The 23,700-nt window shown below is 47.9% G+C and overlaps 1 protein-coding gene across 2 annotated transcripts; it reads left to right on the plus strand.

Annotated features, from left to right (window-relative positions):
• The first annotated feature begins 296 nt into the window (after window positions 1-296).
• LOC129693430 (SUN domain-containing protein 2-like) lies at window positions 297-23,693 on the plus strand. Of its 2 annotated transcripts, XM_055630258.1 has the most exons (11): window positions 298-547; window positions 3,241-3,437; window positions 8,455-8,592; window positions 9,119-9,187; window positions 10,534-10,627; window positions 12,627-12,679; window positions 15,365-15,438; window positions 19,166-19,387; window positions 20,092-20,169; window positions 21,324-21,367; window positions 21,914-23,693. In XM_055630258.1, exons 1-11 carry the CDS (start codon window positions 426-428, stop codon window positions 22,086-22,088), a joined length of 1,266 nt encoding a protein of 421 aa, XP_055486233.1. In that variant the 5' UTR covers window positions 298-425; the 3' UTR covers window positions 22,089-23,693. The 2 variants fall into 2 exon arrangements, with proteins under 2 accessions (XP_055486232.1, XP_055486233.1); XM_055630257.1 differs by lacking the exon at window positions 21,914-23,693 and having other exon boundaries at window positions 297-547; window positions 21,324-21,906.
• Window positions 23,694-23,700: the final 7 nt, after the last annotated feature.

The following is a 23,700-nucleotide window of genomic DNA, read 5'->3' on the forward strand; positions in this document are numbered from 1 at the left end:
TCCTCATAGTTCACACTGCCCCCAGCTTTGTGGCTTCTGTAAATTTGCTAATGTTACTTGTATAATCCCTTCATCAAAATTATTAATATATATTGTAAATAGTTGTGGTCCTAGCACCGAGCCTTCCGGTACCTAACTAGTCACTGCCTGCCATTCTGAAAGGGACTCGTTAATCCCGACTCTTTGTTTCCTGTCTGCCAATCAATTTACTATATATGTCAGCACACTATTCCCAATACCAGGGAGGGTGTGTAAGATGACAGCAATGTGTACCCCCCCCCCCCCTCTCAGGGCCAGCGGGCAGGGTGCCAGTGCCCAGTGCAGGGCTGCCCCTCACACTGTCTTTCTCTTTGCTCACAGTTTGTGCGGAAGACTCGCAGTGCCGTGCTCGGGCTGAGGCTCGGGGTTGTGGTGCTACGGTGAGGATGTCCCGCCGCAGTCCCCGTCTGGCCAACAACGGCTATTACCAGCACGACGATGACACCTCCAGCAGTAGCAGTGGCTCCGCCAAATCCGGCGCTCCCTCTTACAAGGAGACTCCTGTGAGGTACGGCTCTCTAACTCTCTCATGTCTTGTTCGTGCCAATAAGTTGTTGATGAAGCCATTCGGTTGATGGGCTCATGAGGGATGTTGGAGGGAACGTGAACAGGGGCTGCCTGACCCGCTAAGTTACTCCAGCACTTTGTGATTTTTTTTTATAAACCAGCATCTGTAGTTCCATGAGGTGGGGAAGTGGGAGAGAGAGTCATGAAATTCCTTCCCAGTGTAAAACAACCTTCTTCCCCCTCCCCGCCCCTTCCCAGCTCTGACAAGCGATTCTCTCCATCCCTCCCCTACCCAAGTCGCACCAGCTTCTCATTCTCACTTAGCAAACGGCAAACAATGGCCTGTTTCCTTTATCATGGTTACGTTTTTGCAAAACTTTCATTCATTTGTTCCATATTTCACTACATCACCGTCTCTATTTCTCATTTCACTTTCCCCTGACTCTCGGTCTGAAGTCGTGTCTCGACCCGAAACATCACCTGTTCATTCTCTCCAGAGATGCTGCCTGCCCCACTGAGTTACTGCTGCTTTTTGTGTTTATCCAGTATGAACCTGTATCTGCAGTTCCTTCATACACCTACCTGTGAGATTTCTGCTGCCATCTTTTAGTTTAGTTTGTTGGTCACGTGTACCAAGGTACAGTAAAAAACCTTTGTTGCGTGCTAACCAGTCTGCGGAAAGAATATACATGAATACAATCGAGCCATTCACAGTGTACATGATAAGGTGAATAGCGTCTACTGTCAGATAAAGCCAGTAAAATCTGATCAAAGATAGTCCAATGGTCTCAAATGAGGTAGATAGTAGTCCAGAACAGCTCTGTCCATTGGAGACCTGGTGCGACAGGAGCTTGAATGTGCTGGTGGCCTTGCCAAGCCAGCGTGGGGTGTAGCGTTGTCTCGGCAAGGCCACCACCATAATCAAGGATGTCACAACTTCTGTTTGTTATTGGGGCCCAGGCAGCTGTTGTCAGCTTTAAGATGCCTGCTCTCGGCAGTTCATGGTGCAGCATTATGTTAATGGTGGGTAAGTGCAGCTGAATGCAAAAGCTGAAGCTGTTCAGTGCTGTAATCTCGCTTGGAAGCAGGTCGGATAATCCTAAATCATGTTCCTCATGTAGTTTCCTGTGACATGTTATGTGTAGTGCTTCACTGGGCACTAAACTGGAACAGGGCCAATCACACACAACAGCAGTGTTTTGCTTATGACAGGTGTGAGGGATTAATGGGGCAGAAAAGCCAGCAGAGTTTAGAAAGTGTAGGAGAGAAATTAATGGTGACAATTACAAAAAGCAAGGAGGGTTTGAAAATATTTGGCAAATAAAATCAAAATATATTTTATGTACGCGAATAGCAAGAGAATGATCAAGAAACGAAAAGGGCCATTGAGGGGACCTTTAAACTTCAGAGATACAGCGCGGAAACAAGCCCTTCAACCCACCAAGTCCGCACCAACCAGTCATCCTACACACACTAGGGACAATTTATAATTATCAGTAGCCAATTATCCTACAAACCTGTACATCTTTGGAGTGTGTGAGGAAACTGGAGCACCCGGAGAAAACCCATGCAGTCACAGGGAGAAGGTACAAACTCCATAGAGACAGCACCCGTAGTCAGGATTGAACCCAGGTCTCTGGTGCTGTGAGGCAGCAACGCTATCGCTGCGCCACCGTGCCGACCCAAAAGGTTGTCTGTGAGTGGCTATGTGTACGATGAATAAATATTTAGTGATGTGGTCACAATGGACAGAGGGGATGCTGCTGTGAAACTTCAACATGCTTGGCCGTGTATTGCGGTGTGTGACCTGCAGGGTGGCAGGCGGTCGGACAGGGTTGTTTTTGCTTGACTGGCACAGATGGGCTGAATGGCCTCCTGTGTAATCGATGTTTATATCTTCTTACATCCTGGCATCTGGAAACCTGAGCACTGCTCAACCACAGTGCTGGTAACCTCTACCCTGACCCAGCTAGTCTAAAGTGTAGGGAGTAACTGCGGAAGCTGGTTTACACCGCAGGTAGACACAAAATGCTGGAGGAACTCACCGGGACAAGCAGCATCTCTGATAGAAGCAATGGGTGATGTTTCAGGTTGAGACCTTTCTTGCAAATCTCAGTCTGAAACATAGAAAATCGGTGCAGGAGTAGGCCATTTTATTTTGTAACTGTCCTCTAAAACATTTATGTTTCAATATATATCCGCTCATCCTTCTATATACCAGCGAATACAAGTCCAGTCGACCCATTCTTTCATCATATTGTCAGTCCCACCATCCCTGGAATTAAACTGGGGAACCTACACTGCACTCCCTGAATAGCAATAATGTCACAACTCACTAATGTGAGATGTCATTGATGTCACAAGAGTTGTGGATTTGTGGAATTCTCTACCACAGAATGCAGTGGAGGCCGATTCACTGGATGCATTCAAAAGAGAGTTAGATGGAGCTCTTAGGGCTAGGGATATGGGGTGAAAGCAGGAACGGGGGTACTGATTGTGGATGATCAGCCATGATGATATTAAGTGAGGCTGGCTCGATGGGCCGAATGACCTACTCCTGCATCTATTTTCTGTGCTTATACCCATTACCCAGAGTGTGTTTTGGATTGCTGTGCCAATTTCACAGAAGTTGCTGCTTCTCTTTCACAGTCCTGGTCTGTCTCCACCCTAAATCGTTGCCCTTTATCGTTTCAGGTTGCACAAGAAAAGGTCAAACAGCAAGGGGCCGGGACCTGTGCCTGGTGTCAAACGTTCACCGTCCAACAGTTCAGTCAACAGTCTGAGTAGCTACATCAGCAATGTCAGCAACTTCAGCAATGTCAGCAACGCCTCCACGCGCTCTCAGCACTCTCAGCACCTCGGCAGCAGCAGCGGCTGGCAGGAGCCCGTCGGTACGTGTCCGGGGAGGGCAGCGCGGGGGTGGAAGCAGGGCACCAGCACATTTCTTTAGTCAGAGGCTGGTGAATCAGTGGAATTCATTGCCACTGAAGGCTGTGGAGACCAAGTCAGTGGATAATTTTAAAGCAGAGATAGATAGATTCTTGATTAATACAGAGGTTATGGGGAGAACACAGGAGAATAGGGTTAGGAGGGAGAGATAGTTCAGTCATGATGGAATGTCGGGGTAGACTTGATGGGATGAATGGCCTGATTCTTCTCCTATCACTCATGACCTTTTGACAGAAGTGTTCTTAAAGCCTTAACCCTTCCCCCCAACAGACTGGTTAAGGGCTTCTCCTTGTTTTAAAGGACCAACGATCATCGCACAGCTGCAGTGAGACTTTGCCCATCCTGCTGTGTGTGGTAACACACGGTTCAGTTACTGTGGGGAGCACTGGGTCGGGGTCTGATGCCCCCTGGTGGTGGGTGGTGACCGACACCGAGCTGCAGTTACTGAGAGGCCAGGGATTATACCTTACTTTATAAAAAGAAACTGCAGATGCTGGTTTACACTAAAGATGGACACAAAAGACTCGAGTAACTCAGCGGGACAGGCAGCATAAGGTCATAAGTGATCGGACCAGAATTAGTCTATGCAGAATACGTCCCATCAAGTCTACTCCGCCATTCAAACATGGCTATTCTATCTTTCCCTCCAAACCCCATTCTCCTGCCTCCTCCCCTGACAACCGCACTAATCAAGATTCTATCTATCTCAGCATTAAGATGGCGCCGGTGTATGTGGCCTGCCGTCAGTTGCTCCCGGTGTTGTGTGTGCTGTTTGTTATTGTTTCCCTTCTTACCCTGGATGTCGACTCTCTGTTGGTCTATGATCGCCAAACTCTGCTGGATCTTTGTTCAGTGGACTTGGCTGGTGGTGGTCGCGGTACATTACCCCCTCTTCTGGCAAGGGCCCCGACTCGCCTTTGCCTCGCCCTGGCTCCACTTCCTCGGCGTAAGCGTAAACGTCGCCGGGGTAAACGCGGCGGCCGGTTTGCGAGGCTGAAGGCTTGTCTGGCGTGTTTACCTAGTCTTCCTGGACTGGGGTTGGTCCCGTTCGTACACTTGTTATTCCTCGACGCTCGTTGGACCCTGATGGCTGCTGCCTGCTGCCTGCCGTTGGCCCGGAAGAACTGCTCCTCCCTTGTGGCCCCTCCTCTCCTCGACCCCGCAGGCGTGGTTTAAATCTCCTCAACTTGCGGCCCTTGTGCCGGGCTCCCCTGACATCGGACGCCGTGGACCAGCCTGTTCCTGTCAAGATTGCCCTGGTGAACGCTAGGTCGCTGGTGAACAAGACTTTTATTTTGAAAGATTTCTTTGAGTCCAGAGGGTTAGATCTCCTCTTTGTGACTGAGACATGGCTGGGTGTTGGTGAGTCCAGAGCTTTCGCTGAGATGTTACCTCTTGATTGCTGCTATCTTAACTCCCCGCGGACGTCGGGCAGAGGTGGAGGACTAGCTACTGTCTTTAGGAGTCATTTTAAATGTAAACAGCTGTTGCTTTCATCCTCTTTAGCCAGTTTTGAATTAAGTTTGTTTGAGCTGGTTGGCTCTAACACGGTGTTGTGTGCTCTGGTCTATCGGCCCCCAAAGTACAATAAGGACTTTTTAAATGACTTTTCTGTTTTCCTGGCTGAAATCATGCCTAGATATGACCGTGTACTTATTGTAGGGGATTTTAATGTTCACGTGTGTTGTCCTGAAAAGCCTATGGCAAAGGAGTTTTTGAACCTCATTGATTCATTTAGTCTTGTCCAATCTGTGTCCGTACACACACAAGAGCACGGTCACACGCTTGATCTTGTCCTGTCATACGGTTTGCCCGTTTCTAATCTAGTGATTTGTGATGCCGTGTTTTCCGACCATATGCCTGTGTTATTTGAGGTTATTATTGCACCTAGTGCAGTTCGACCTCGCACTCCTGCTCGGCACTGTCGTGTTATTAGCCCCTCCACTGCTGTTCAGTTCTCGGCTGCTTTCGCTCTGAACTCCATCGTTCCTGAGTCTGTGTGTGATACAGAGGAGCTTAGCTCATGGTTTCACTCCACCTGCCAGACTGTTTTGGACACTGTGGCTCCATTGAAGTTCAGGCAGCCTAAAACTAAATTTGAGCCCTGGATGAATGGCACGACTCGTGCTGTCAGGCGCGAGCGTCGTAGAGCTGAACGGAAGTGGAAGAAAGACAAACTGCTGGTGTCTTTTCAAATGTTGAGGGAGAGTTGGTGTCACTATCAGGAAGTTGTGAAAGCTGCTAAGAGGAAACATTTCTCAGGTATTATCCTCTCTGACTGCCGCAGCCCTCGTGTTTTGTTTAACACCATTAACACAGTTCTTAATGCCCCGCAGGCTGTCTCTGTGGAGGCGTCCCCTGCGTCCCCTGGAGAACTTCCTCCGCTTTTTTATTGATAAGGTCACTATGATTAGAGCTCTAATCCCACCATCTGTTTATGACCCCTCGGTATCTGTTCCATGCACGGCTGTATTTGATCAGTTTAAGCCTGTGTCTCTTTCCTTTTTGCATGAGATTGTTGGTCGTTCAAAGCCCTCAGGTTCTCCGAATGATGCTGTTCCTCCTCGGCTGTTTAAGGAGGTGTTGCCCACTGTAGGACCATCTGTTATCGCTGTCGTTAATAGCAGTTTGTCCTCAGGTGTTGTTCCTGCGCTTTTTAAACATGCAGTAGTACAACCCCTGATTAAGAAACCTGCTCTTGACCCTGCAGTTCTTGGGAATTTCAGGCCTATCTCCAAACTGCCTTTTCTATCAAAAGTCCTAGAGAGGATCGTGCAGGCAATTGATGGCCTTTTTGGAGGAACATGACGTTTTGGAAATTTTCCAGTCCGGTTTTAAGTCCCGGCACAGCACAGAATCGGCCCTTTTGAGGGTTTTTAATGATATTTTTTTGGCTACTGATCATGGTGACTGTGTTGTCCTCGTGCTTTTAGATTTGTCAGCTGCCTATGATACAGTGGATCATGAAATTTTGATCTCCCGTTTGGAGCGGTGGGTGGGTGTCAGGGGCATAGCACTGGAGTGGTTCAGGTCGTACTTGGCTGATCAAACTTTTTGTGTCAGCCTTGGGGACTCTGTATCCTCCTCTCTCCTGTGGGGTGCCACAGGGCTCAGTTCTTGGCCCTCTCCTCTTTTCACTCTATTTGCTCCCACTCGGTTCCATCCTTAGGAAGCACGGGATTTCATTCCACTTTTATGCTGACGACAGTCAGCTTTATGTGCCTCTTGGAAAGGGGGGTGTACACTCTGTCGGGCTCTTGCTTGAGTGTCTTAGTGACATAAAGGCCTGGATGTCACTGAACTTTTTAAAATTTAATGATGACAAGACGGAGGTAATGATCTTTGGTGGCACCTCTGGGGCCCCCCCTGTTGATCTAGGCTCTTTGTCTGCATATATCAAACCTAACATCACGAACCTGGGGATTAAAGTGGACCCTGAGTTTAGATTTGACTGTCAGGTAAGGGCTGTTGTTAAATCTGTTTTTTTCCATCTGAGGCAGCTGGCAAAAATAAAGCCGATTTTGTCGAGGCAGCACTTTGAGACAGTAATCCACGCCTTTGTTACCACCCGGCTGGATTACTGCAATGCACTGTATCTGGGGGTTAGTCGGTCCTCCATCGCCCGTCTCCAGATGGTACAGAATGCAGCTGTTCGTCTCTTGACTGGCACACGAAAGCATGATCATGTTTCACACCTTTTGGCCTCTCTCCACTGGCTGCCTGTTCAGTATAGGATTTGTTTTAAAATTATTTTATTTACTTTTAAATCCCTGAGTGGTCTTGCCCCGTCCTACCTATCTGAGCTTCTTCACCCTTATACACCCTCCCGCTCTCTCAGGCCAGATGATCAGCTGCTCCTGATTGAGCCAAAGACTAAGCGGAAGCTCAGAGGGGACCGTGCCTTTGCTGTGTCGGCTCCGAGATTGTGGAATGAATTGCCTCTGCATGTTAAACAGGCCCCTTCTCTAGCTGTTTTTAAATCACTCCTGAAGACATATCTATTCTCCGTGGCCTTTGTAGACCAGTAAGGTGTTGAATTGTTTATTTACTTTATTTGCTTGGTTTTGCTGCGTTGTTCGTACTCGTGTTTTATGTATTTTAATTTATTGTTTGGATTTTCGTATGTAATTTATGTGCCTCGTGTTAGCTGTATGTTCTGTTGTTCTGCCTGTTTTATGAATAAAATAAATTATTATTATATGATGTCTTGCTTGTTTTCTTTTTTCTGTACAGCACTTTGGTCAGCTTTGGTTGTTTTTTAAAGGTGCTTAACAAATAAAGTTATTATTATTATTATTATTAAAAATATCCACTGACTTGGCCTCCAATGCCTTCTGTGGCAAAGAATGCCACAGATTCATCACCCTCTGACTAAACACATACCTCCTTATCTCCTTCCTAAAGGAGCGTTGTTTAATTTTGAGGCTATGAACTCTAGACCTCGACTCTTTCACAAGTGGAAACATCCTCTCCACATCCACTCTATCCAAACCTTTCACTTTTCGGTAAGTTTCAATGAGGTCCCCCTTCATTCTTCTAAACTCCAGCGAGTACAGGCCCAGTGACGTCAAACACATTTCTGGAGAAATGGAATGTGTGACGTTTCGGTCGAGCTCCTTCTTCAGACATAGTCAGGGTAGAGGGAGATTTGGAAGGGTAAGGTGCGAAAATAAGAGATCAAAGGGGATGAAGATCTATGAAAATGTAGAATAGATCATTGTTAGCTAGGGGAAGGTGACAACGAAGCATCCAAAGATAAAATGTAATCAGGAGGACAGTTAAACTGGCCGGAGAGCTAGGATGGTGGAGGAGGATGGAGAGAGAGAGGGAAAACAAGGGTTACTTGAAGTTAGAGAGGTCAACATCATATTGGTGGGTTGTAAGGTGCCCAAGCAAAATATGAGGCGCTGTAATATTTTCCTGTGATGACTTGCCTTGTAACCTGTATCTCGCATCCAGCAGTCGGAGGGCCGTCCAGCTTTGAGGAGAAATTCAACAGAGCATCCGGCAGGATGGGGATACTGACAGCACCTTCCACTTCTTCCCACACCTACTTGTCATCCACATCTGGCTACTCCTCCCAGGATGAGCTGCAGGGTAAGTGGAACGTTCACCATCTCACATCCCACGTCCCTCATCCTGAACAGCTAACGCACGGCACGTTGCACTATCGGGAGAGAGGACACATTGGCTGGGGCTGGAACAGAGGCTTTAGGGATTTAATATTGAATGAAGTTGGGCAGTGGGGCAGCTGAGCGGACACTTACTGTGGTGGGTGGATGAGTGGGTGGGAGGTGTTACTAGGGTGGATGGGAGATGTTACTAGTACCCCCCTCGGTCACTCCATCCCCCAGTGACTGATCTCCTTCCCCGGAAATTGCACTACTGCTACTGTATATACATATATATATATTTACTGTTCCATTATTCTGTGTCCCCACTTCTGGGTGAGATGCTAACTGCATTTTGTTGTCTCTGTACTTGTACACTGCACAATGACAATAAAGTTTGTGAATCTTTGAATTTGAATCTGAAAAATTGGGCCACGTGGCCCTTTGAACATTGTAAACCTTGAGAGAGAAGTTTGCTTTGTTGACATCTTGCTCTTCTTTCCCACCCCCAGGTTTGGCCTACTCTAAATCATTCTCTCCCCTTGCCAAGCTGTGGGGCTGGATCTTGCTGCTGTCTCCAGGTACCTGCATTACTAATCTTCCCTCTTCTGTGCTCCATGGCCCCAAAACTCTGCTCCAGTCAACCAGTGCCCTGCTGATACTGGACCCAGTGGTGAGGTAGAGCCCGCTGCTCCTTCCTTAAACTCCCAGGGTTTGCACAAGGCCTGGTCCCCAGTGCTCTGTTGTTCGTGCAGCCTAGGACCACAGTCAGTGCGGGAGGAAGCCACCTTCCAGCTTGGTACTCTAGTGTGTTCCCTCAGCCTAACTGGGTCACTCACTGAGATGAGTGCTGAGTTGCTGAGAGGACCATAGAGTCAAGAGACGATTGACTGTCAATGCTCGGTTACTCGATCCCGACTCAGGTCATGTTGTAACACCTGAGGGAGGCCTGGTTTGGTGCTCCAGGGTCACTCGTTTGGCGCTCCAGGGTGGAAGACTAGGATCTCCTTTAGATTTCCCCAGCTGTGTGGCACTGCGGATGCTTTGGAAATGTAGTGTAACATGGTGGACCGTGGCCAAGCTCACTCACAGCATTGTGGTGATGAGCAGACGCCCAGGTTTAATAAATATACATTTCTCTAACTTCCCTCCCTCTCCGTCCCTGCCCCTCCTTAGTCGTTGTACTAGTTTCACTGTCGTCCTGGTGAGTTTCATTGTCTGTATAAATTGTTACCACCGAGCCCACAGCCAACCAACAATGGACTGTTTCCTTGATCATCGTTACTTTTTTGCATATTGTTCATTCATTTGTTCCATATCGCTCTACATCACCGTCTATATCGCTTGGTTCCCTTTTCCCTGACATCAGTCTGAAGAAGGGTCTCGACCCGGAACGTCACCTATTCCTTTTCTCCAGAGATGCTGTCTGTCCCGCTGACTTACTCCAGCTTTTTGTGTCTATCTTTGCCCATGTTGGTTGTGGGATAAGATTGACTGGGACAGAGGGAGCTGCTGTCCATTCACAACCCAGTCAATCTCTCTGTGTTGAAAGGTGATACTCGCTGCTCGGTGGAAGTGTCATTGACAATCTCTCGTTTATTTAGTCTGGACACTTAAGGAGGCCATTCGGCCCGTCGTGGCCTCTGGAGTACCCCCATCAGTGCTGTTGTCCCGTTGATATCTCTGCGACCTATTTTTTTCTCGGGTGCCCTATAGCTCCCCTGGGTTCTCCTGCCACCACTATCTTGGTGGCAGGAGAACTGGGGACTTTCTGTGGTGGTCCCTGCAGGGGAGAAGGTCTCTCAGCCTGACGTGGTTCCACAGTATCAGTGGGTTCCGTGTGGGAGAGTCTGAGCTCTCTCCGTTTCAACTGATGGGAAGCATCGGGGACCAACGTTGTCTAATGTTGTGTTGCTGTCTCTTTCAGAAAAGGCTTTGCCCCTGGTGTACTGGTGGTTGGGCACAGCCTGGTACCAGTTAACAACGGCCATCTCCTTGATCGACGTCTTTACTGTGTCCAGGTATGTGATCAGGGGATCCACAGACTCCCTTCCTCCACCTGGTCAACTGAAGCAGAGTCACCCATCACCGCTGCCTCCTCCATCTCCTCCCTACCTCTGTACTGAACACACCCTCCCACAGGACACCCAGTCACACTGAACCCCCGATAAACCCACCACAGAACAGCCCACTCTCACTACTGCAGGTAAACTCACCGTAGAACAGCCCATTCTCACTGTACCCGCCAATGCCTTACAACGCTTACAGCGGCAGAGACACAGATTCCATCCTGACTACGGGTGCTGTCTGTTCAGAGTTTGTACGTTCTCCCCATGACCTGAGTGGGTTTTCCCCGGTACCTCCGGTTTCCTCCCACACTCCAAAGACGTACAGGTTTGTAGGTTGATTGGCAATTTAATTGTAAATTGACCCTAGGTGGGGGGGTGGAAGAATCTCGTACAGGACAGAGATACGTGAGAGGCTAGAGGTTGGTATGGAGGGTGGTGTGGGGAAGGTTAGTGGACAGAATAGTCAGATGCAAGGCAGAGAACGAGGAAGGAGGGTTGGTTTAAACTGCACAGAAAGGGGCCTGACAGGTAAGGCAGATGAGCTTAGGGCATGGATAGGTACGAGCGACTGGGACATTGTAGCCATGGTTAAGGGAGGGGGCAGGACTGGCAGCTCAATGTTTCGGGCCACGGGAGCTTCAGGTGAGACGGGTGAGTGAAACAGAGGAGGGGGTTTGCGTTGTTAAATACTGGAGGGGTACTGGAAGACTGGAGGGTGGCAAATGTTGTGCCTCTTTTCAAGAAGGGCTGCATGGAAAATGCTGGGAACTCTTGGACGGTGTACATAACATCTGCAGCTTTTAAGTTACTAGAGAGTATTCTGAGGGATAGGTTATACAGGCATTTGGATGGGCAAGGGCTGATTGGGGATAGTCAGCATGGTTTTGTGCGTGGGAGATCGTGTCTCACAAAGGTATACAAAATCACGAGAGGAATAGATCGGGTAGACGCACAGTTTCTTGCCCAGAGTAGGGGAATCGAGGACCAGAGGACAAGGTGAAGGGGAAAAGATTTAATAGGACGAAGGGTAACGTTTTCACACAAAAGGTGGTGGGTGTGTGGAACAAGTTGCCAGAGGAGGTAGTTAAGGCTGAGACTACCCCATCATTTTAAAAAACAGTTCGATAGGTACATGAATAGGACGGGTTTGGAGGAATATGGACTAAGCGCAGGCAAGTGGGACTAGTGTAGCTGGGACATTGTTGGTCGGTGTGGGCAAGTTGGGCCGAAGGGCCTGTTTCCAAACTGTATCACTCTGTGACTCTAGTCTGTGTAGGGTAGTGTTAGTGGGCAGGAATCGTTGGTCGGTGTGGATTCCGTGGGCCGAAGGGCTGTTTCTGTGCTGTGCCTTTAAACTAAACTTAAAAAATGATAACCCATTTATTGTACCCCAGGTAAACGCACCACAGGCCAACCCACTTGTACTATCCCAGATAAACCCACTAGAAACATAGAAAAAACATAGAAAAATAGGTGCAGGCCATTCGACTCTCTGTGCCATGGACTACAAGATAGCTTGCCCACACTCTACCCCAGATACACCCTATGATACTGTACCCAACGTTGTCTAATCTTTGCACCAGTGTCACCATGGCTCTGAGCTTTGGGTGTGTGGAGTGAAGGTCTGTCAGCAGCGTGGGTCCATGGAGGGGTCTGTCCATCTCTTGACCATAATCATTGACCTGATTCTGTCTGTTTGATGGGAGCATTCGATTTGCTTGTAACGTGTGTGTGGGAAGGAACTGGAGATGCTGTTTTAAACTGAAGATAGACACAAGAAGCTAGAGAAACTCAGCGGTTCGGGCGGCGTCTCTGGAGAGAAGGAATGGGTGACGTCATCAGACTCCAGAGATGCTGCCCGACCCACTGAGTTACGGCAGCTTTTTGTGTCCATCTTGCTTGAGACGGGGTTGGGTTCAACAGCCGGCTGACGTGTGTGTTCCCCCTCCAGGTGTGTCCCTCACGTGAAGAAGTGGATGCTGCTGGTGTTGCTGGCATTACTGGGTAAGGACCTGCTCCATTTCTTCATCGATCATTGATGTCTGCAGGGCAATATGAAGAGAAAATCTTCACAGAGGGTTCGAGCAGTTGAGGCAAAGCATGAGGAGAAACAGTCAAGTTGAGAGTAAAGGATTAAAGGTGGAGGGAGGGATTGGGGTGGGCCCTGGGCTGTATTTAGCAGTCTGTTTGACAGAACAACGCTGGACAATTTATAGTGTAAACTGAGTATCCGGAGCCCAAGGTTCTTATTGGAATTAGAGAGTGAGGTCCAAGCAGCTGAATTGAGGTTGTGTTATATTGTACAGGCCCATTGCCTACAAATGCTCATCACACGGCAACCCACTCATTCCTGGGATCATTCTCGTAAACCTCCTCTGGACTCTCTCCAACACCAGCATATCCTTCTTCAGACGTGGAGCCCAAAACCGCTCACAATACTTCAAATGTGGTCTGCCCAGTGCCTTATAAAGCCTCAGTGTTACATCTCTGTCTTTCCATTCTATCATCAGGGTGCTTGTATTTGATAATCTCGCTGTTCTAACGCCTGCAAAGATGCTAATCTCCAGATTGCTCCCAGTAGCTGGTACAGTGAGTGTAGGTGTGGGAAGGGAGTGTGGGTGATGAGTAGGGGAGTGATGGTGCAGGAGGGAGGGCTGAATATTCCTTGGGCACTGGCACTGGTCCTGAGGGCAGGTGGCATCTCGACGCTGGGACCAATCTCCTCGATGGGATTGTTAATGCCGTTTGGATGGGTTGATATGGTTTGGTATGGAAGGAAATTTGAGCCAAGATTTGGGGGGAAGATGGGTAGAACAGGGAATGAGGGCATGAAGTTAGTGAGTGTTTGGGAGGAAGAGGAAAGAAAGGCTGGAAAATCCAATGGAGGAGTGTGGCTCCACTTGATGCAAGGATTCCATCGAGGGGGAAATGTCAAAGGCTAGAGGGCATAACTTGCAGGTGAGAGTGGCGACGTTTAAAGGAGATATGGCCCCAAAGTTGTTTTTTAAGTGGTGGGTGTCTGGAACCTGCTTCCCGGGGTAATGGTGGAAGCAGATACGATAGTTGATGTTTAAGAATATTTTAGATTTTAGATAGGCACATGGATATGCAGGGAATGGTGGGAAATGAATCACATGCAGGTAGAGATTAGTTTAACTTGGCATCATGTTCGACACAGACATTGGGCCAAAGGTCCTGTTCTTGTGCTGTTCGATGTTGGAGGATGACTTGCTTTCACTCTGATTTTGTTCTGAGCAGCTCATTATGGAGAATGGAGACTGAGGGATGACAGTACTAGTTAATGAAACGCTGTAAACTATGAAAGGGATGATATGTGTTGGAAGGAACTGCAACTGCTGGTTTAAATCGAAGAAGGGTCTGTGCAGTGGAGAGATAAGTTTTTTTGGCCTTCCATCACAGCAATGTGATGGATGTTTATGTAAATTATGTTGTGTCTTGGGTCTATTTGTTTGTAATGTATGGCTGCAGAAACGTCATTTCGTTTGGACCTCAAGGGGTCCAAATGACAAATAAATTGAATCTTGAATCTTGAGTAGGGTATAGGGGCAAAGAGTTCATTCTGCAGTTGTACGGGGCCCTAGTGAGATCACACCTGGAGTATTGTGTGCGGTTTTGGTCTCCAAATTTGATGAAGGACATTCTTGCTAGTGGATGCCAATTCTCTGGATGCTTTCAAGAGAATTAGACAGAGCTCTTAAAGATAGCGGAGTCAGTAGATATGGTGAGAAGGCAGGAATGGGGTACTAATTGTGGATGATCAGTCATGATCATATTGAATGGCGGTACTGGCTTGAATTGCCTACTCCTGCACATATTGTCTATTGTCTAAAAGTTGAGTTAAGGAGAGGTCATCAGGATGGAGTTCTTGCAGGAAGGCTCTGTCTGACTGATGGTTACATTGTTTGAGTTTGTGACAAAGAAGTGATAAGGGCGGCATGTTTCATGAAGACTATGGTTTTCAGTGAGGTTTATGGCAGGTTGGTCAAAAGGGAAAAGTTGAGTGGTCCATTGGAACCAAAATTTGATTTGTGGTAAAAAGCAAAGGTTGATGTTGTGGGAAGGAACTGCAGATGCTGATTTACACCGAAGATAGACACAAAATGCTGGAGTAACTCAGCGGGTCAGACAGCAACTCTGGAGAAAATAAATAGATCACCTTTTGGGTCGAGACTCTTCTTCAGACTGAGAGTCGGGGGAAAGGGAAACAAGAGATATAGACAGTGATGTAGAGAGATGTAGAACAAATGAATGAAAGATATGCAAAAAAGTAACAATGATTAAAGAAACAGGCTGTTGTTAGCTGTTTGTTGGGTGAGAAAGACTCGAGACAATGAGACTCATCAAGTTGACTTTGAAGCTGGTACAACTTGGGTGGGGAAGGGATGGAGAGAGAGAGGGAATGCAAGGTTTACATTAACTTATAGAAATGAATATTCACACCATTGGGTTTTAAGCTGCCCAAGCAACATATGAGATGTTGTTTCTCCAGTTTGTGTTTGGCCTCACTCTGGGGACAGAAAGGTTAAGTGTGGGAATGGGAAGGGGAATTAAAGTGTTTGGCAACCGGGAGATCATGTAGGTCCAGGCAGACTGAGTGCAGTGAGCGGACTGAGGCGACTGCATACCTTGAATGTTGCTTGCTTCAGTGCAACCTTTCTGCCTCTGCAGGTGTTGGCCTCTTGATGGCATCCAGAGGTATCTGGTCTCGTCCCGAGAAGCTGGGCTCACTGGAAAGCCCTCAGGTGAGCCCCTGACCGTCCCATCCTCGTGCACTCTTGCTCTTCCTCCTGGAGCCCTCCGTCTCCACAGGTCATGGCTGCCCGTGAGCAGTCCGGGTGTCTGGGGTTATGGGGAGAAGGCAGGAGGATGGGGTTAGGAGGGATAGATCAGCCATGATTGAATGGCGGAGTAGATGGGCCGAATGGCATAATTCTGCTCCCATCACTTATGGCCTTGCCAAGAAAGTTGGCAAACTGGGCTCATTTGACCCACAGTCCTCTAAACCCTTTGTCAATATTTCTGTCCAATTGTCTTTTCAGAGTGTCAGAATCTAGTGGATCTTGGCATTCACTGAAACTCTTCCACAGCAGTAGGAGCTTCTAATGCATATTTAAAATTCCATGTGTGGGTTTTAGTAGATTAGAAGTTGTTCTTCATCCTTCCACGGCCAAGTCTGACTTCATCGGCCATCCTGTCGATCAGAACAGCCTGTCCTCTTTGCCAATACACTATAATAGACCATCCCTCTTGTCAATCACAAAACCGAATACATTTGGCTGACCCTCCCTCCTTGTTGTGCATGGGCTTCAATCAGCCATCCCTCCCGGCTTCTCACTGTGCCTTTGTCTAGTTGCCCGTTCACTTACACTGGAGGCCTGTCCTCCTGATGCAGCTGATGCTTGCAGTGGGAATGGCATGTGAATTGGCCGCAGCACTAGTGCAGCTACTGGCATGCGCTTCGCAGATCTGAAAGGGAAGGGTGGGAGAGAGCATGGGAGGAAATCCCGGGGGTGGCGCAGCCCCCATGTTTTGAGAGGTGGGGGGCAATCCCCCCCGATGTTTTGTAATTTGGATTTTGAAATTCGGTGAAAAAAAAATCTAATAAAATCTCTGCTTTCCGCGAGACAGTGGGGATGTCACTGTTAAGCGCTTGTTAATTGTCTCTAATAACATCGTATTAACACGATGTGTCACCAATTGTGTTTTGACCTTCAAGTATTACTGAAGGTATTCACGGAGAATTTCTTAAAGTTGTCTGATGCGGGTACAGTTACCATTTGAACTAATTGGATGTATTGGTGGATGGGAAAGATTTAAATGGTTCGAACGGGTTTCCTGGCTCGCTTGCAGGTAAGTCCTTCATTCAGGTCACTCGCGTTATTTCGGGGTTTTTTCCCCATCTCTCTCTCTCTTTCCCCCTCCAAGGTCGGTTCTTATGTCAGCCTTTATTTGCTTCAGTTTTATTTGTTTAAGTGTTATTTATCACATTGTAGCTTTTGAAAGATTCAAGCAGGTATCAGACGTTTTCTCAGGGCTGAATTGGCTGATTTGTGGGGCCTTTCATCGCCCGGCGCGGCTTAAAATCAATCTGATGCATCAAGGCGATCGAGGCTCCCGATGTTGAAGCCCCCGCCGGCCGATTTTAAACCTCGCCGGGCAATGAAAGTCCCTGCAAACGGGCCGATTCAAAACCCACGATTCAGGGTGGATGAAGCTGCTGTTGCTGGATTTCGGAGTTGGTCACCAACCAGGTTAGCTCCCAATGTTACCGTCCACATGGCCCACGCCCGAAGCCTTACATGTGTGTGTGGGTGTATGTGTGTGGGTGTGTGCACGCACACATGCATGTAGCTACCAAGGAATTGTGTCCCACCCCCATGTTTTGATCGCGATTTTCGCCCCGGGGAGAGACAGAGTACCCAAGAATGATAGCAGGGGCTGTGCACCTCCTTGAATTCACCCTCACAATCCCACTACAGCCTGCCCTAACTGATTTCTGAATGAGGTACAAATCTGCCGGTTCAGTTTCGTTTAGAGATAGAGCATGGAAGCCGGCCCTTTGGCTCACCGAGTCCGCACTGACCAGCGATGCTCTCACATTAACACTACTCGACACACACCAGGGACAATGTTACATTTAGACCAAGCCAATTAACCAACAAACCTGTACGTCTTTGGAGTGTGGCAGGAAACCAAAGATCTTGGAGTAAACCCATGCAGATCACAGGGAGAAGGTACCAGCTCTGTAGAGACAGCATCCGTCAAATGACAAATGACAGGATCGAACCCAGGTCTCTGGCGCTGGAAGACAGCAAGAGTCACCGTGTCGCCCCTCGGATGTGGGAGGCAACCGGAGCAACCAGAGGAAACTCCCACGGTCATAGGGAGAATGTACACAAGAGAGCACCCAAGGTCTGGGTCAAACCCGGATCTCTGGCACTGCGAGGTAACTTGGTCGGCTTCAATGTTGGGCTGAAGGGCCTGTCTCCGTGTTGTATGATTCTGCAGACCTGAGCCCTCTGCTTCCAGATCAGCAGCAAGGACCCATACTGCAATCGTCCAGGTTCCCAACACCACTGAACCGACCACTGTACACAACTGCACAGACTTGCTAGGCATTAAATGCTGGAGTAACTCAGCAGGTCAGGCCGATTCACTGGAGAAAAGGGAATAGGTGACATTTCTGGAAAGTCTCAACCCAAAACGTCACCTATTCTTTCTCTCTGGAGATGGTACATGACTCGCTGAGTTACTCCAGTTTTTGTGTCTATCTTCGGTTTAAACCAGCATCTGTAGTTCCTTCCTATGCATTCTGACAGCTTGCTAGCTGGTTTTTCGACACTAGCCGTGCTGGGCAGCTCACCTCCCTCGTGAGAAATATCCATGGGCCAACTCATACTTATTTAGATCCAAAGCATTCTCGGGGTAATCTTTGTCATTTGACGGTTACCGCACATGGTATATATGTCTGCTCCGGTCAGTAAATGTGGAATCAAGGACGGCACAGTGGCATAGTGGTAGAGCATGCCTTACAGCGCTTGCAGCACTGTACAAAGTTTGTACGTAGTGGTAGAGCTACTGCCTTCATTCCCACATTCCAAAGACATACAGGTTTGTTGGTTAATTGGCTTCGTATGAATTGTCCCTAGTGTGTCTGGGACAGTGTTAGTGCATGGGGATCGCTGGTCGGTGTGGACCTGGTGGGCCAAAGGGCCTGTTTCCTTGCTGTATCTCTAAACTAAACTAAACTAAACTCCACACAATCCCCAAGCAGAAAGAGCAGTGAGACTTGCAGCTTTGTGGCTGTGGTTGGGAGGTGTTGGCCAGAGCTGCCACCCAGGGACAAGGCAGCGTTTAATTTCACACCTGAGTGGTGTCGCACACACACGCTCACACTCGCACTCACACGCACACACACACACACACACACACACACACACTCACACACTCACACGCACACTCACACTACACGCCCACGGTGGAATTTGACCATCCTGACGCCCGTAAGTGTTGTTGCTGGAACGACTTGAACCCGAGTACTGGGCTGTCACTGGAGAAATGTTGATCAAAGCTTTCCCATGGCCAGTGGGGGAATGGGTGAGCAGAGATGAAAGGCAGAGGAGTGCTGGAAATGTGGGTGGGAGGAAGGAGCATCAGGGGAATAGCCTTTCAGCCCACAATGTCAATGTGGAACATGATGCAAAGATGACTAATCTTGCTTGCCTGCACACAATCCATATCCCGCCATTCCGTGCATATCCATACGACTATCAAAATGCCTCTATCGTATCTGCCTCCACCGCCTATCCTGGCAGAGCCTGTTCCAGGCATCCACCTGGTATAAAAATCTATCACCTTTATACTTGATCCCTCTCATCGTAAAGCTATACCCTCTGGTCTTTGACATTTCCACCCTGCTACCACTGCGCCACCATACTGCCCAAGCTGACTGTCTTGCTCTGTTCCTAGGCTGGCCTGCAGGTGCGTGTGCAGAGAATGGAGAAGGAGCTGGAGCTGCTGACCGCTGACCTCCGGGCTTGGCTGGACTGGGGCGGTGGGCCGTCTGAAACCATACGCCTCCCTCCCCCACTGACACCAGCCCACATCATCAAGCTGCTGGGCAAGGTAACCCTGCAGAGACTGGATGAGCTTCGGAACATGCTGCCCTTCGAGTCGCTGGAGAGGGTGCAGGTGAGTGTCAAATGCTGGCAGCTTGGCCTCTTCCTCCACCCCTGCCTGGCAGTGATGTGTAGAGTCTGTCCGTAGGGGGGTGAGCAGAGCCTTGATTGACACGAGGAAATCCAGCTGTTAGTTAACCTGTTGCTTAACCTGCCTGGTGGTCATTGAGAGAGATGGCATGGAAACAGGCCCTTTGACCCACTGAGTCCACGCTGACCATCGATCACCCATTGGCACTAATCTAATCCATTTATTATCTGGCAACTGAATAAGTTTACCACAACTAGAGAGCAGTCCTGAACAATGATCTACCTCATTGGTGACCCTCGGACTATCTTTAATCGGATTTTACTATCTTTACCTTGCACTGAACGTTATTCTCTTATCATGTATCTATACACTGTAAATGCCCCGATTGTAATCATGTATTGCCTTTCTGCTGACTGGATAGCATGCCACAAATGCTTTTCACTGTACAGGTGACAATAAACTAAACTGAACTGAGCTTTATTCTTTCCAAATTGTCTTCAATCCCCTCGCCCCCCAGATTCTCCACTTGCCGACATGGAAGAGGCAATTTACAACGGCCAATTAACCTACGAATCTGCACACATTTGGTTTTCTCTGTCTACAAAGGCTCTCGCTTTGTGTTGGACAGACATTGAGTGGGTGCATGCCCCTGGTGAGACTGTAACGCTGCTTGTCTTTGCTTCCAGGCTGACATCGCCGCCATCCAGCAGAAGCATGAGGAGCGGACGGAGCCAGCACTGCGGGCAGTTGGTTGCAATACCAAGGTGGGTGCGGGGAGAGAGAGCTGATGCTGGTGTGGGAGAAGGGGTAGAGAGGGCACAGGGTGTCATGGTTCATAAGTGATAGGAGCTGAATTAGGCCTTTCGGCTCATCAAGTCTACTCCGCCATTCAATCATGGCTGATCTATCTCACCCTCTTAACCCCATTCCCCTGCCTTTTCTCCATAACCTCTGACACCCATACTAATCAATAATCTATCTACCTCTTCCTTAAAAAGATCCACAGCCTATTGTGGCAGTGAATTCCACAGTTTCACCACATTCTGATTAAAGAAATTCCTCCTCCTAAAGGAACGTCCTTTTATTCTGAGGTTAAGGCCTCTGGTCCTAGCATGGCAAGCTTTCCTTCACACTCTGCTTGAAATGGCTGCGTTTAGTCTTTTTTTAAATTTGTTTTAGAGATACAGCGTGGAAAGTCTGCACCAACCAGCAATCCACACACACTACCACCATCGTGCACACACTAGGGACAATTTACAATGTTACTAAGCTGTTTAGCCTACAAACCTGTACGTCTTTGGAGTGTGGGTGGAAGCCGGAGCACCTGGAGAAAATCCACGCAGGTCACGGGGAGAACGTACAAACTCTGTACAGACAGCACCCGTAGTTGGAATCGAACCTGGGCCTCTGGTGCTGTGAGGCAGCAACTCTACCGCTGCACCACCGTGCTGCCCCCCAGCTGCTCTACCTCTCAGTCAGACCATTTATCGCGGCACCATATAACGTCATACTCTCAATTCCATAATATCAAGGCCAGTCACCTCGGTGTTGTGCTGGTCTCAAGGACTGGTCTCCGTAACCACTTGGGCAGAGAATTCCCTGCATTTCCCATCCTCTGGGTGTTAAGCTGCTACAGTTCAGTGAAGTTTGCTTTATATTGAATGGTGGATTCTGCGGGCAATTGATGGGAATTTGTGAGATTTCAAGGAAAATTCGTGAAGGACTGGGATTCTCTGAGAGCTGGCATTGATTTGATGGGCTGAAATGGCCTATGTCATTAGGAAATATGAATTATGGAAAAGTGACTTCTGCTTTACATATTTGTAAATTTGACTTATGTTGTGAAAAAAGTAGCTGCGAGTAGAATTAAAAAGCCTCCGAACTTGAAAATAAACTTTTTTTTAATTTCTATTCCTAGATGTTGTTGCAGAAGGTGAAGGAAATGGAATCTGCTGTGGAAAGGTACAGAGTGTTTCCAGCCAGGAGTGGAGCAGCAGAAGACCCTTGGTGGGGGGGGGGGGGCTTCGTCGGTTGCTGCGTGAAACAGGTCAACGTCGTTTTTAGTTTAGAGGTACAGCGTGGAAACAAGCCCTTCGGCCCACCGAGTCCGTGCAGACCAACGATCACCCTTACACCGGCAGTCAGTATTGAACCCAGGTCTCTCGCGCTGTAAGGCCGTAGCTCTACTGCTGCACCACCGTGCCACCTCTGCTCCTGCACTCTGATGGCTTGCTTTGTCCTGTATAGGACAGGTTTTGTCTGGGCCACAGCCAGACATAAAAACAGTATTTTTCCACGAGCAGTAGCTCTACTCAACAGCCAAAAGTCTGCAGGCTCTTTTTACTCTGGTATTTTATTTCCACGTGTTTAAATTATAATGTTTTATTTTTAATTTTCTACTGTATATCATGTTTTTATCCTTGCAAGCAAAGCACCAAGGCAAGTTCCTTGTATGTATACATACTTGGCTAATAAAATTATATTTATTATTATTATTATTATTATTAGGTTGACGGATGAACAGAAGCAGCTACTGACTGCACTGGCGCTGCTGGAGGAGCAGCTCAGCCAGACACGGCTGGAGCTGCAGGCTGCACGTGTGGTAAACAAGGACATGGACTCCAGCATGCGAGCAATGGAAAGCAGTGTGAAAAGTATAATTGATGTAAGTTTTCCCAAATAGTTTGTATTTAACTGTAAAAGGCCAAAACGTAGCATTTCTCCTTCCTTGGAGATGATCAAAGAGATTGAGGTGAAGTGGAAAGTGTGGAAAGTAACTTCCCCTCTTCCCTCCCCTTCTCTAACACTCAACTCTCCCTCTCTACTGCGTTCTTCCCTTTCTCTCACTGTCTCCTTTTCCCCCTCTGCTCCTTTCCCTGTGTTCACGATGTGGTCTCTACATTGGAGAAACCAAACAGGCATTGGGTTTCTACTTTGCAGAGCACATGTGTACGATCCATGGGGCACTCCTGAGCTTCCTGTTATCTCATTTTGACTCTTGGATGTAGGAGTGACCAAACAGTCTGACTTCCTGCGCTGTTGCAATGAGGCTCAAGTAATCTTGAGGAATGGCATCTCATCTTCCGTTTGGGCTCATGGCAGTCCTCTGGGCATGAACTAAATTCGATAATCTTGGGTGACTTGATTCCTCTGTTAGTATCAGTTGTCCATTTGTGATAATAGGGTTGGATTGTATTTTAAAATATCCAATAGTGGAGGGCATGTGCACGTTGACCTGCCAGACATGTCTTGTCTGAAAAGTGTCTCCACCTGAAACATCACCTATTCCTTCTCTCCAGAGATGCAGCCTGTCCCATTGTCTATCTTCAGTTTAATCCTGCGTTTGTGTTCCTTCCGTGAATGTCTTCTTGCTCTGCATTTTACAACTGCTACGACCTTTTGTTTATTTTTCTTCTCACCTAACCGCTCCTATTCACTCCTTGATCAGATAACTTTACTTGCAGCTTATCGCCATGGTCACCTGGTTTTACACTATCAGAGCCATCCACCCACCTGTGTAGCTTTACAAGTTTCTTTTGTCACCTCCCCAGTTATAATGAAGGGTCTTTGACTTGAAACATGAATTCTGTTTCTCTGGCTACAGTTGCAGCCTGACCCGAGTGCTCCCAGCATTTTGTTTTTCAGATATATTCCATCAACAGTTTTCATGCATTTATTCTATTTTTTTTCCCTATATGACTGCCTCCTTTCAGTCCATGTTAGCACACGTCCTCCAATATCTTGGGCTTACTTTTTTTTGCAGCAGCCTCATATGTGGTAAATGACTTTTGGAGATCAAAATACACACCACATTTCCAGGAGATAGACATAAACAGCTGGAGTAACGCAGTGGGTCAGACAGCATCGCTGGAGAAAACAAATAGAAAATTCCTTTTCTCCAGAGGTGCTATCTGAGTCACTCCAGCGTATTGTGTCTATCTTTGGTTTAAACCAGCATTTACAGTTCCTTCCTGCTACATTTACAGGTTTCCCTCATCAACTCCCTATCACATCCTGTCAAGTTTTGTCACAAATGATTTTCATTAACCCATGTCGGGTGCATTTGATTAGATTCAGCTCACCAAATGATTAGTTATTTCCTCTTGCGAACTATGAGTGCTGGATGAATTAGAATCATAGAGTGATACAGTGTGGAAACAGACGCTTCGGCCCAACTCGCCCACACCTGCCAACATGTCCCAGCTGCACTAGTCCCACCTGCCTGTGTTTGGTCCATATGCCTCCAAACCTGTCCTATGCATGTACCTGTCAATTGACCTATAGTTCCCAGCTTC

Source organism: Leucoraja erinacea, unplaced genomic scaffold, assembly GCF_028641065.1.
Source record: "Leucoraja erinacea ecotype New England unplaced genomic scaffold, Leri_hhj_1 Leri_293S, whole genome shotgun sequence".
NCBI lineage: Eukaryota > Metazoa > Chordata > Chondrichthyes > Rajiformes > Rajidae > Leucoraja > Leucoraja erinaceus.